Raw genomic sequence first — 14,290 nt, 5'->3', positions numbered from 1 at the left:
TTGAAACTGCCGTACTCAAAGTATGTTTCAGTTCCGAACTTCAAGATTTGCAGCTGTTTTACTCCTAATCTACCACTCCAAGTTGTCTTGTGGTCAGAAAAATGGATGGTAGCTGTTGAGAATGAAAGTTGAGAATGTAATCTATCTGTACCATCAGTAATGTTGTAAGGAACAAAACCATGACTTTGTGATGTTTGCGTGTGCTCGATAGTGCCTTGTATGCAAGCACTGTTTTCTTAAAAGCAAAAATACATCAAATGAAACAAAACAGTGAAGATCGCTGAAGAAATAATTGATGCCTGTACTGTCAGTTGTAGCTGAGTGGATAATGTCACTTCCCTGAATCAGAAAGCTGTGGGCTCAAGTTCCACTTCAGTGTCTTGAAAACACCAATATTGGCAACACTCTAGTATAGAAAGAGTACTTGCCCTTTATTATGTCTGTACTGTCAGGTGAACGTTTAAGAACCAACAACATTTGAAGAGCAAGCAAATTGTTCTTGGTGTTCTGGCTGATACTTTGCTCAGTCCAAATCATTAAACACTGATTAGATATTATCAAATGTTGCTTGTCAGAGATTACTGCACTCAAATTGACTGCAGCTTCATACAGCAATACTTCCATCCTTGTAAAGCACATTGCAACATACTGAGGTTGTGAAAGGTGCTATTTAAATGCAATTCTTTACCTTTTTATGGTATCTTCAAACACTGACAACTTTTATGTATATTGCTGAGACCTCCAGTGTTTCTTGAAGACTTCACTTTCATCTAAAGAATTTTCAAATCCTCAAATGAATTTTTCTTTTCCTGTTTTCGTTTTCTTTGTATCATTTGTATCCGCATATCCTTTAACAGTTGAGTGAACAATCGAGGGGAACCTCGATTATCTGAACGAGATAGGCGAGCACTATTTCGTTCAGATAATTGATTATTCGGTTCATCGATTCAATGCATTTCCTCTGGGGCTCCGGGTTTTCTATTAAGTCTGCTCCCTGTTCAGTTGAGGCAGCAGCACAATGCGCATGATCCTCTGCCGGCCCCCAAATCTCGTCCAACACCGCCCGGTCCCGAGCACCCCCAATCCCGTCTAACACCATCCTCTGCCCACCCCCCAATCCCCGTCCAACAGCATCCTCTGCCCGCACTCCCCAATCCACGACCAACACTGCCCCCCCGTTCGCCCCCAACCCCATCCAACACCATCCTCCTCCCACCCCCCAATTCCCGTCCAGCACCATCTTCCGCCTGCCCCCCAATCCACGTCCAACACCATCCTCCGCCCTCCCCCCTGAACGCCGTCCAACACCCTCCTCCGTCCGTGCCCCCATCCCCAACCAACACCACCTCCCGTCCGCCCCCCCAATCCCATCCAAAACCATCCTCCACCCACTCCCCCAATCACCGTCCAAAACTATCCTCCGTCCGCGCCCCCCATCCCCGTCCAACACCGCCTCCCGTCTGCCTCCAATCCCCGTCCAACACCATCCTCCACCTGCTCCCCCAATCCCCGTCCAACACCATCCTCCGCCTGTCCCACCATCCTCCGCCTGCCCCCCCCAATCCCCATCCAACTCCATCCTCCGCCTGACCCCAATCCCCGTCCAATAATGCCCCCCATCCAGCCCCAACCCCGTCCAACACCATCCTCCTCCCGCCCCTCCAACCCCATCCAACTCCATCCTCTGTCCGCTCTCCAATCCTCGTCCAACACCCTCCTCCGCCCGCCCAATCTCTGTCCAGCACCATCTCTCCCACGCCCCCATCCCAGTCCAACACCATCCTCCGCCTGCCCCCCCCCAATCCCCGTCCAACACCATCCTCTGCCTGTGCTCCCCAATCCCCGTCCAACACCATCCTCCGCCCACCGCCCTCAATCCCCGTCCAACACCATCCTCCGCCCGCCCCCCCCAATCCCCGTCCAACACCATCCTCCGCCCGCGCGCCCCAATCCCCGTCCAACACCATCCTCCGCCCGCGCCCCCCAATCCCCGTCCAACACCATCCTCCGCCTGTGCTCCCCAATCCCCGTCCAATACCATCCTCCGCCCGCCCCCCCAATCCCCGTCCAACACCATCCTCCGCCCGCCCCCCCCATCCCCGTCCAACACCATCCTCCGCCAGCGCTCCCCAATCCCCGTCCAACACCATCCTTCGCCCGCCTCCCCCAATCCCTGTCCAACATCGCCCCCCAACCCCGTTCAATGCCATCCTCCGTCCAACGCCCCCCTTTCACCCCCAACCCTGTCCAACACCCTCGTCCACCCGCCCGCCTCCCCCAACCGCCGTCTGCCCTCCCCCCAGCCCCATCCAATACTGCCGTCCGCCCACTCGCCCCCAAACCCCGTTCAACACCGCCCGCCCTCACCCCGCCCCTGCATGTCTCCTCCTCCCCCCCCCCTCCGGGGGAGCAGGGCTGGACACACCCAACAACACTGCTGATGCTTCTACTGCCTTTTGGGGGAGGGGGGGGTTGTGCAGAGTTGGGAGGTGAGTCATTTAGACAGTGCCTGCTCTCCCATCAGTCCAGGATTGTTCTCAGCAGCACTTTTAATCACTGTAAACAATAGACGCAATCAGACGTCTTTGATATAATGTTTCTGTCGGGACCTCGAGATCTCCTTTTGCAAAATCCGATTTTCGGATAATTGGTATTCGGATAATCGAGGTTCCTCTGTATATCAAACTACTGGTCATTTGCATAAATAATTGATTATGTCTGTAGTTTGGAAGTTCTTAGATTTTCCATCTGAGATGCTTCAGAAAAGCAGCATGAAATGCACTGAACTATTAGCAAACAGGAATCATGTATCCAACTCATCGACTGCTAAAATTCACTCATTGCTATATTGCCATATTGAGTAATGCAGTAGGGTAGCAGACTCTTCTTTCAAATCTGGAATCCAAGTTTAAAATTGAAGTTAGTCTGTATATTATCAGTCCAGTTTCTACTAAGTACAAAAAGCACTAATTGAGTGCTATGTGAGCATCCTTATCCTAAAACCAGAGGATGACTGGTTTGAAATCAGTGATGCATTAGAAGACATCCTTGAGAAGCTAAGATTGTTGGGTCAGAATAAATGGAGCTTTACTTGTACGAGACATGCTTAATCACAACTGTAGCTGAATGAAGTCTTTTATGTCACATCATGAACGTGCCTTGCCCCAGAAAATTGACAGTTTTTTAACATGCAGAATGTATCTGTATTTGTACCCAGTTTACGTACCCAGACCCTTAAAAGTTTGTCCAGTTTCCTAAGCTACCTAAACTGCACCTTAATTAAAAATGTGTCACCTTTTTAGGGAAAGTAGTGAAGAAGGAACCTGATCATGATGATAACCAGAGAAATCTGGATGAGACCACCAAGTTGCTGCAGGACTTGCATGAGGCTCAGACAGAACGTGTTGGTTCCCGACCTTCCTCAAACCTCAGCTCAATCTCCAGTAACTCCGACCGCGAGCAGCACCACCTAGGTATAAGCTAAGTTAAAATTAGCCTTGGTTCAGTTTGTGCCTGTGGTGCATAAGGATTAATTTTATTCTTCAGTAATTTTCCTCAAGCCCATCCTTGATTTTATTGGAAAAGTGAGATTTGATTTGGCTCTGCATGTTCTTTGTGGTACTGCAGATTTACCTAATGAGAACAATTACAGAAGAGGAAGATAATTTTATCCAGTTGCTCTTGCTTTTACACAAATATACTGTTACTTTCTCCTCATTTTCTCATCTCCCCCCACTCTCTCCCTCCATTGTTTTTAATTCAGTTAAGTATAAAGTGGTGGAAATATTTATTAGGTCTGATAGCATCTACGGAGAGAGAAACTGTTCACATTTCAAGTTGACTGACTTATTTAACTCTACATTTAACTTGAGTGTCTCTTTCTCCGTGGATGCTACTAGATCTGTAGAGTATTTCCAGCACTTTGCTTTCATTTCATGTTACACATCTGCAGTGTTTTGCTTTATAATTGTGTTTAATGGCTTTTTTAATGGTTTCAGCGCTCTAGTCTTTACCAGCCAACCTAAAAGACTGTATTCCAGGTGTAAAATCACTTGTTATGAAGAATTGCATCAGGGTATCAGTTCTGAAATTGCTTTTTATTAGTTTATATGTATAATCACTTAATCTGTATTTACATAAAAATACTTAGTTAAATTTTCTCTTTCACTTGATGCTTTTCTTTCCTGTTTTAAGGTCCCGACTCAAACGCAACTTTTTGTGATTTGAAGAGTTCAAGTTTTGCTTCTCTGCTGGGGTCAATCCTTCCTCAGTTAAATATAGTTCTAACAAAAAGCCTCTTGGTTCAGCAGTATACTACCATTATTGTCTGTTAAATTAACTGCAGTTACTCCTCTTACAATATGTTATCTATGGTTTTGAATTTCATTCATAATGTATGAAATTAGTCAAACCCTGCAGTAATATGCAGAAATGATACACCCTTATCTGAAGTATAAACTGTACAAAAGCAGTGGTTAGCACTGCTGCCTCTCAGCGCCAGGGACCTGGGTTTGATTCCAGCCTCGGGTGATCGTCTGTGTGGAGTTTGCACGTTCTCCCTGTGTCTGCGTGGGTTTCCTCCCACAGTCCAAAAATGCGCAGGTCAGGTGAATTGGCCATGTTAAATTACCCATGTGTTAGGTGCATTAGTCAGAGGGAAATGGGTCTGGGTGGGTTACTCTTTGGAGGGTCATTGTGGACTGGTTGGGCCGAAGGGCCTGTTTCCACACAGTAGGGAATCTAATCTAATTATATGGGGATTTGTGCTTGTGAAAATTTGAAACCAAATAGCTTGTCAAATATATAGCCTGAACCATCTATTATAGTTTAAAATATTTGCTTATTTATTACTATGTAAAACTACATCATTTCGCCAAAGAAATTATAAGATCGTACAGTTCAGAAGAGGCATTTTTGCTCATTGAGTCTGTACTGCCAAATGTACACTAAATCTACAATAGTCCTACTTATTGCAGCACCAGGGCCAAACTATTGAATGTTATGATACTTCCAAGTGCTTATCCAAGTACCTTTTAGATTGTGAGATTAACTGTCTCAGGTCCCCTCCCAGGCAGTGCATTCCCACCACTCTTCGGATATAAAAAAACCCTCAAATCTCCTCAAAGCCTCCTGGCTTTCACATTTTTAAAATTATACCTCTGTGTTATTAACCCTTCAACTGAGGGAAGCAGCTGCTTTCTATCTACCCTGTCTATGCCCCTTATAATCTTGAACACCTCAATTAGGTCCTCTCTTGGCCTTCTCTGCATGATTGAAAACAGTGGGAGCTTATCCAAACGCCTTTTCATGGTTAAACTGCTCCACCCCAGACAATATCATCCTGGTGAATCTCCTCTGCCCCCTGCACATGTAATCACATTCTTCCTGTAGTGCGGTGACCAGAACTGTACACAGTACTCCAGGTGTGGCTGAACCAAATGTGTGATCATATATGTGAATATGTTTGAAAAATGTGATCTTGTATGCTGAATGTGTGGAAATAAAAAGAACATATATAGTGTAACTGTACCAGTGGCATTAATGCTAAATTGATAAGATTATCTTTATTTTGAAAATCTCTAGCGCAAATATAATTTTAGAAGTACAAGTCTCACCCAGTGTAGATATCTATAATGACTGCTATATTGTGAATCATAAGTAGACAAGCAGAATGATGAAAGAACACAGCAAGCCAAGCAGCGTCTGGAAGTGGAGAAGTTGACATTTCAGATGTAACCCTTCTTCAGCACTGGGGCTGGGTGGAAGGGGAGCTGCAGATAAAGGAGGTGGCGGGGCAGGGTGATGAAGTGGGAATAGCTGAAGGCAGGCAGAGGGTACGAGCTGGTTGATCAATGGGAGGAATGAATCAGGAAGGTGGCTTGGAGGAGTGGAAGGGTGGGGCTGGGAAGGAAGTCAGGGAAAGGGAAGGGAGGTTATTTGAAATTGGAGAACTCAATGTTGAGTCCTCCGGGCTGTAGGCTTTCGAGGTGGAAGATGAGGTGTTATTCCTCAAAGTTGGGGTTTGGTTTGTTGTGGCAATGGAGGAGGCCAAAGATGGTCATGCAAGAAAGGGAGTGGGAAGGGGAATTACAATGGTCGGTGACTGGGAGGTCTGGTAAGCCCCTAGGGGCCCGGCTGAGATGCTTGGCGAACCATTCCCTAAGTTTACGTTCAGTTTCCCCCATGTAGAGAAGACCACATCAGGAGCACCTGATGCAGTAAACTAGATTGGAAGAGAGGCAGGTGAACCTCTATCTCACCTGGAAGGACTGTTTGGGGCCCTGGAAGAAGGTGAGTGGGCTGGAGTACTGGCGGGTTTTGCACCTGTTCTGGTTGCGGGGGTGGGTATCTAGGGGTTCAGGGGGATTGGTGGGGAGAGTAGTACAAACCAAGGACTGTCGAAGGGAACAGTCCTTGCAGAAGGCAAAGAGAGTGGGGCCTAGATGGAGTTGGTGGAAGTGTTTAAGGATAATGCGTTGGGTGCAGAGACTAGTGAGGTGGTAGGTGAAGACAGGGAGGACTCTGTCTTTGTTGCATTTGAGGGGATATGCTTCAGAGCAGTGGAATGGGAAATGGTGATGCTGCATTGGAGGGCCGTTTGGATGACAGAGGGGGAAAAAGCATGTTGTTCAAAATAGGTGGACATCTGGGATGCTTGGGAGTGGAATGTCTCCTTGTTCTAGCAGATGTGGCGGAGGCAAAGGAATTGAGAGAACAGGATGGAGTTCTTACAGCATACTGGGTGGGAGGAGGTGCAATCAAGGTAGTTTTGAGAGTCTGTGGGTTTGTAGTAAACATCCGTCTAGAGACTGTCACTGGAGATGGAAGTGGTGAGGGAGGTGTCTGAGATGGACTAAGTGAATATGAGGGTGGGGTGTGAGTTGTGAGCAAAGTTGATGAACTGCTCCAGTTCAGCCTGTGTGCAGGACGCTGCACCGATGCAGTCATCAGTGTAACGGCAGAAGAGTTGGAACAGAGTGTCTGTGTAGGTACTGAAAAAGCACTGTTCAACATAGCCGACAAAGAGGCAGGTGTAACTGTGGCCCTTCCAGATGCTCATGGCCACTCCCAAATAAGTCTGTTGGAGAAAAGGAAGTGGAGGGCCTGGAGGCCATCCTTGTGGAGCATGGATGTGTATAAGGACTCCACATCCATAGTGAAGATAAAGTGATGAGGGCTGGGGAACTGCAAGTTCCCAAAGAGATGGAGGGTGTGATTGGTGTCACGGATGTAGGTGGTCAGTGGCTGAACCAAGGGGGAGAGGATGGAGTCAAGATAGGACGAGGTGAGTTCAGTATTGTGAACCTTAAGCCAGCATTTGAGATCCCAGCTATTCGGGGCTAACACCACAAGATTTCCTGGTTTTGAACAAATAAGCTAAACTGTTTTACTTGTCTAACTTTGTTATACAATCTACCATCTGGATGTTGGAGTATGTAGTAAGTTTGGGTTAACGCATAAACTTGTACACCTGACAGAACATATCAAGTAGCTGATGCTGTCAAGACAGGTCCCATGGATTTCTCAGCAACCCATCCAGATATTAATGACAGTGAGTCACCAAATCGCATTAAGACTTTGCCTCCTTCACAAGAGATTCTAACTCCTCAATTCTAAAGATCTCACCTTGCAACACCCTCAAGTTCCATTCAAACCTAGGCTGCCTCAATAACTAGTGCTTTAATCTTTCCTCCTGAAACTGTTCCACCAAACTTTAAAGTTGTACTCTTGCTGCTAGTTTTTCAATATCACCTGTCTCATCCTTATTTAAAATAAATACAGATTATACTTGGGTGCAATATTTAAAATTGTTTCATGACCATATATTTCTTATGTTTGATTTCAGTGATTTTATGGAAATTGGCAAGATCAACATGGTCAAGCAAATGCTGTGTGACATGGACTTCACCATGGTTGCCATCTATACTGGTCAAAACATTACTCGTTACAAAGTCTATTCTTCAGTAAATTAATGAGGCAGAATTCCTGCAATCTCTTCATTTACTTAGAATAAATGGGTAAATACCCTGCCTACTCTTTTTTTTAATACAACTCCCATCAAACCATCTGGATCACACATCATATCAGCCAGTCAAGACTGAACTGCTCCACTGTTGCAAAATATTAATTGTTTATTTTTCTTTTTGGAGGCTTACATGTATATCTGACTCACTTCAGCAAAGAAGAATCCCCATTCTTGCCCAGTACATTCTGAGGGAGAATGGTGAGAGTCATAGAGATATACAGCATGGAAGCAGACCCTTCGGTCCAACCTGTCCGTGCTGACCAGACATCCTAACCCAATCTAGTTCCACCTGCCAGCCCCAGCCCATATCCCTCCAAACCCTTCCTTTTCATAAAATGCCTCTTAAATGTTGCATTTGTACCAGCCTCCACCACTCCCCCTGGGAGCTCATTCCATACATGTACCACCCTCTGCGTGAAAAGGTTGCCCTTTAGGTCTCTTTCATATCTTTCCCCTCTCACCCTAAACCTATGCCCTCTAGTTCTGGACTCCTCGACACCAGGGAAGAGACTTTGCCTATTTATCCTATCTTTGCCTCTCATAATTTTGTAAACGTCTATAAGGTCACCCCTCAGCCTCTGACGCTGCAGGGAAACCAGCCCCAGCCTGTTCAGCGTCTCCCTATAGCTCAAATCCTCCAACCCTGGCAATATCCTTGTAAATCTTTTCTGAACCCTTTCAAGTTTCACAGCATCTTTCTGATAGGAAGGAGACCAGAATTGCATGCAGTATTCCAACAGTGGCCTAACCAATGTCCTGTACAGCCGCAACGTGACCTCCCAACTTCTGTACTCAATACTCTGACCAATAAAGGAAAGCATACCAAATACCTTCTTCACTATCCTATCTACCTGCGACTCCATTTTCAAGGAGCTATGAATCTGCACTCCAAGGCCTCTTTGTTCAGCAACACTCCCTAGGACCTTACCATTAAGTGTATAAGTCCTGCTAAGATTTGCTTTCCCAAAATCCAGCACCTCGCGTTTATCTGAATTAAACTCCATCTGGCATTTCTCAGCCCATTGGCCCATCCGGTCCAGATCCTGTTGTAATCTGAGGTAACCCTCTTCGCTGTCCACTACACCTCCAATTTTGTTTTCATCTGCAAACTTATTAACTGTACCTCTTATGCTTGCATCTGTAAGATTGCCACTGTTCTAACTCACACTTCCTTTTCTGGTACAGACTTCCCTGAAACCTCCTTGACCATATCTATGACTGACACTACAGTTCTACTTCCATCAGTTTTATTTTTAATGACCTGTCTTAAGTATGTGAAAACATACTGATTTATTTATATCACTTTTATTTTCTCAGCTATCATTTTTATTAACTAGACCAGCTTTTGCCTTCTCCCTAAAGTCTTTTATAAAGTAACAACCACTGTCTCCAAGCTGGCTCTGATTTTTAATCCTATAAAAACTGAAAGAACTTTCTCAGAAGGGTCACCAGGTCGAAACATTAACTTTGATTTCTTTTCACAGATGCTGCGAGACCTGCTGAGCTTTTCTAGCAACTTCTGTTTTTGTTTCTGATTTTGTCATTGCCGTCTATCAGAACTGCCATTTTCATTATTTTCGAAGCCTTATCTTCAAGTTTTTTGTGATGCTATTCCAAAACTCTTACTATCATGAACTCATTCTTCATTCAAGTTTCAATTCCCAAAACTACCAATCCTACAATGTTTCTTTCTCTTTAGCAAATTCTGCAAACTTCTCGTTTTGAACTTTAAAGGAAAGATTTAATTTCAATTGTTGTGCTTTAGAAACATGCTCATAACCATCAAGTCTCCTTCAACAGTTTATCTGGATCAAAGATTGCTTTTCTCTCTTCTAATGTATGACTGATACAACACTGGATTAGCAACTGTTGAATTTCACAGTTTACATCTACACTCTGAGAGCTGGCTCCGAAGGTGTGGAAATTCATCTGTATTTTTCAGTGACTTGTCATTCATCCTGGTAATTAAACAGTGTTGTGCAGTGGGAGCAGGCTGGTAAAGAAGCTTTGGCGTTCTAAATGTTTAGCAAAGACCCATATTCTGTTCCCTGTGAATGCCTTGATACTAGTTTGAAGCTTGGTTTCTATGTACACATCCGAGTATCATCAGCAAATTGTTATTCAGTGACAAGTTGGAGTAGTCTGGTGATGGTCAGTGACAAGAACCACAATGTCCATGGTCTCCCTTTTAAAATTTTCAAGCGATGCTTCCAAAGAAACTTACTGTTTCTGAACCAGGAGGAAATGAGCACTGCAGATGCTGGAGATCAGAGTCAAAAAGTGTGGTGCTGGAAAAGCACAGATGTTCCGGCAGCATCTGAGGAGCAGGAGAGTCGACGTTTCAACCATAGGCTTTTCATCAGGCATTCCTGATGAAGAGCTTATACTCAAAACGTTGGCTCTCCTGCACCTTCGGTGCTGCCTGACAGGCTGTGCTTTTCCAGCATTACAGTTTGACACTCTAACATCAAGGTCAGCCTGACAAGAATGATCAGGAGCTACTAAATCACAAGCACGGGGTGTTTCTCAACTAGAAACTTCACCAATACTAAATGGGAAGAAATTAGGTCTGCATATAAACAAAAGGTGATGTCCAACAAAACCTTGGCCTAAAGAAAAGATGGTGAATCGAAAGAGTACAGGAAATACAGCAAAACACCAACAGCCATGATGTGCAGATTCCTCAGCACCATCAAGACCATCTGTGGTTGAAGAACGTAAAGAGCTGCCTATTTGAAAGATACTCCACTTGAGACTCCACTTGAGTAGTGCTCATTAATGACAAAGTAAGTGAGCCTATTGGAAGGAGCATTTCAAGGATCTCCTAGACTATGATGCTTCTTGGCTGACATGGCATGAGTGCCCTCAGCCACATTCTACAACATGTTACTCCTTGCCATCTCAGCACCATCCATGATGGGTGGAATCCCTGCCAAGATACTAAAATACAGTGGAGAATCACTTTTTTGGCTCATCTACATCACTTCATCTGGAAGGGAGGGGGTTGCACGACAGGTGGTCTCCAAGCTGCCACAATTGTGACCATCTTTAAGAAAGAAAATTAGACTGATTGGCCTGCTATGACTTCCATAGTTATCACATTGTAAAATCCTCCTCCTGCTGGCTGAACAGATCCTGTTGGAAGGAAGACTATATTGACTCATCAAGAGACATAGTGGATGTGATCCTCACAGCAAGACTCATTCAAGGGAAAGTGCAGAGAACAACACTGCATCAAGGGGGGAAAATGGAGCAAACCTGTCAAATTTTTGGTTGCCTGCAGAAATTTGTTACCAATATCTACCAGCTGCACAAAAGCCAGTAGACATCACCAGTAGATCTACAACAGACCCAGTAGTCTATGAACTGGGGTCAAGTAAGGCTGTGTCATTGCACCAATACTCTTCTTTGTCTTCCTTGTTGCAACATTCCACCCCAGCATGTGTTTTTAAGCTGGCCTTGGTTAATTTTGAAAATAACTCTTGTATAAATCTCCCTTTTCCAGAAAAGACATAACAACTGACACCCATTTGGTTTTCAGTAAATTTAGTAATATTCACTGGGCAAATCTAAGCTTTAACGTCAGCAAATTCTAGCACATATTCTCTGTGGAGTTGCAATTCTACTTGAGTCCCATCATATGTTCTGATCCCAGGAGAGACTGTTTAAAATTGTTACATCCTGTTAGGGTTAGTAACTTGTTTTTAAAGTAGATGATGTTTGACATCCCCATTACTTACTAAGAAGTTGAATTTGCAAGATTCCACTGCTTTAAGCAAACAAAATAAGTTTTACTTATAACATTTTAAGTAAAACCAACCACACACAGACACAGCTTGTGCTCCAGCATCCAAAAATAACAAGGTAAATATGGGCTAACAGGTAAACTCTGGAACACCCTACAGAGCACATGAGATTGCAGGTACAGTCAAGACTGATTTGATGGATTTCTGAGCATCTGTTCTTACTGTCAGTAAAACAGTGGGTCCCAAATCTTTGTTAAACTTTGCTTCCTTCACAAGAGGTTCTAATTCTTCACTTGCAACATTGCAGGATTCTTAGCCTCTACTTCAGTTTAATTTCTGGTCAATGGTAATCCAAAGGATATTGTTAGTGAGGGATTCAATAATGGGAATTACTTTGAATGTGAAGGAACAATGGTTAGATTTTCTCTTGTTGAAAATGGTCCTTGCTTGGCACTTGTCAGACCAAAACGTGGATGATATCCAGATCTTGCAGTATTTGGATGTGGGCTGATTTGGTGTTTGAAGACAGTGCTGAACTTTGTTCAATCATCAGCAAGCGTCCTTACTTCTTTGTAATAGAGGGAAGGTCATGAATGAAGCATTGTTAGGCCTGGGACATTTTTTTTCAAGTATTCCTGCAGTGATGTCTGGATGTGAGATGATTGAATTCTAGCTAACGTAGCCATCTTGCTTTTTGTTAAGCAAACCTCCAACCACTAGAGAGTTTTCACCCAAATTTTCATTCCTTCCAGTTTGCTAGGATTTTTTGGAGCTATACTTGGTCAAATGCTGCTATTATTGTCCATGGCAGTCCTCTGTCTGGAGTTCAACTCTATAGTCCATATTTGAACCACGTCTATAATGAAGATGGAGCTGAGTGTCCTTGGCAGTACCCAATCTGATTATCAGTGAGCCTTCTTTTAAATATAATCAAGCACAGCTTCATAGCACTGTTGATGACCCTTTCCTTTATTTATCGGGATGATTGCTAGTAGATTTAAAGGACAATAATTGACTAGGTTAGGTTTGTCCTGATTTGATATTTCATGTACAGGTCATTGGCAGTTTTCGAGATTGACTTGTTAATGTTATATGTATACTGGAACAGCTTGATTAGGGGTGTGGCAAATTCTAGACCAAAGCTTTTCATATTATTGCTCGAATGTTGTTGGAGCCCATTGCTTTTGCAGACACTTCATGATATCACATGGAGTAAATGGAATTGGCTGAAGAGTGGCACCTGTGACACTGGGGATCTTCGGTAGATGCCAAGATGGATCATCTGCTTGGCACTGAAGATTGCTGCAAATGGTTCAACCTTATCTTTTGCTAGGATTCCCCCAATATTAACGATGGGGATATTTGTGGAGACACCTCCAGAGAGTTGTTTAATTGCCCACCATACATGATTGGATGTGGCAGGATGCAGAATTTAGATTTGATCCATTGGTTGTGGAATCGCTTAACTCTGCCTATCACTTGTCGCTAATGCTGTTTGGTACTTAAGTAGTCATGTTTTGTAGCATCACCAGATTGACCTCTCATGTTTAGGTATTCTGCTAATATCTAATATTCAGATATGCTGCTGCTGCTGACATGCCCTCCTGCACCCTTCATTGAAACAGGTTTGACTTCTGGATTGATTATAATGGTAGTCGGGGAGGGTATGCTGAGCCGTGAGTTTGCAGATTGTGTTGGAGCACAATACTGCTGATGGTTCACAGAATCATGGATGCCCACTTCCAAACGGCAAGATCTATTCTAAGATTGTGTGGCACTACCGGTTCTCTTATTCAGACAATCAGCGTTGTTGATCTATTGTTATTTGTTGAAGTTTACATTTTCCTTTGTCATCATTCAATCACTGAAAGTCGTCTAATATATCATTCTTTCTATCAAGTCCCCTTAATCTCTGTTCTAATAAAAGCTGTCCCACTGTTTCAGGTGGTTTTCATAATTATACATGCAGTCACAATGCTGAATCTACATTAATACCCTCTTGATTGTTCCTAGATTTCTCGACGCCTAAATTGTACATCATACTGTCAACAGTGGCCTTACTTAAGTACCCTCACCATTACCTCTCAAATGGTATATATGACAATATTCCAGGGGCTTTTTAATGGCCTTGCTCACTTCAAATGTTATTTTGAATGTCTTTTGAACATGAAGGCCATCTAAATCCACTCCCCCTCCCACCACCACCCCACAACCCCCACTTGTCCTCATCAGCTACATATTCTGTCCATTCGGGGTAAGACTTTGGATTTTGTTTTCAAAGTATATCACCTCACATTTACTGACGTTAAACTCTAATACTTTTTTGCCCATTGGTCTACTTCATTATTGACTTGCAATTTTCTTTTGATCCCCAGAATTATTTAGAATGTTGGTGTCTTTTTATCATCTGCAAACTTGGACTTCACTCCCTCATCCTAGTATCTAAGTAATTTATGGACTCTAAGCAGAAATAATTCTAAAACAACTTTATGATACATAAATTTACTTTCAAGGGCTT

General features: G+C 43.7%; 1 protein-coding gene across 5 annotated transcripts in view; it reads left to right on the top strand.

The window, feature by feature from the left end:
* Positions 1-14,290, top strand: part of brd9 (bromodomain containing 9) — a 71,065-nt gene that overhangs the window by 48,643 nt on the left and 8,132 nt on the right. For 3 of the 5 annotated variants that reach the window (XM_072560578.1, XM_072560577.1, XM_072560576.1), the window contains exon 16: positions 3,303-3,473. The exons of the other annotated variants lie outside the window; for them this stretch is intronic. In XM_072560578.1, coding sequence (XP_072416679.1) covers positions 3,303-3,473 — 171 coding nt within the window. The remainder of the gene's footprint in view (positions 1-3,302; positions 3,474-14,290) is intronic. 5 annotated transcript variants of the gene reach the window in all.

Source organism: Chiloscyllium punctatum, chromosome 41, assembly GCF_047496795.1.
Source record: "Chiloscyllium punctatum isolate Juve2018m chromosome 41, sChiPun1.3, whole genome shotgun sequence".
Lineage (NCBI taxonomy): Eukaryota > Metazoa > Chordata > Chondrichthyes > Orectolobiformes > Hemiscylliidae > Chiloscyllium > Chiloscyllium punctatum.
This window is presented reverse-complemented; position numbering and strand designations above follow the sequence as displayed.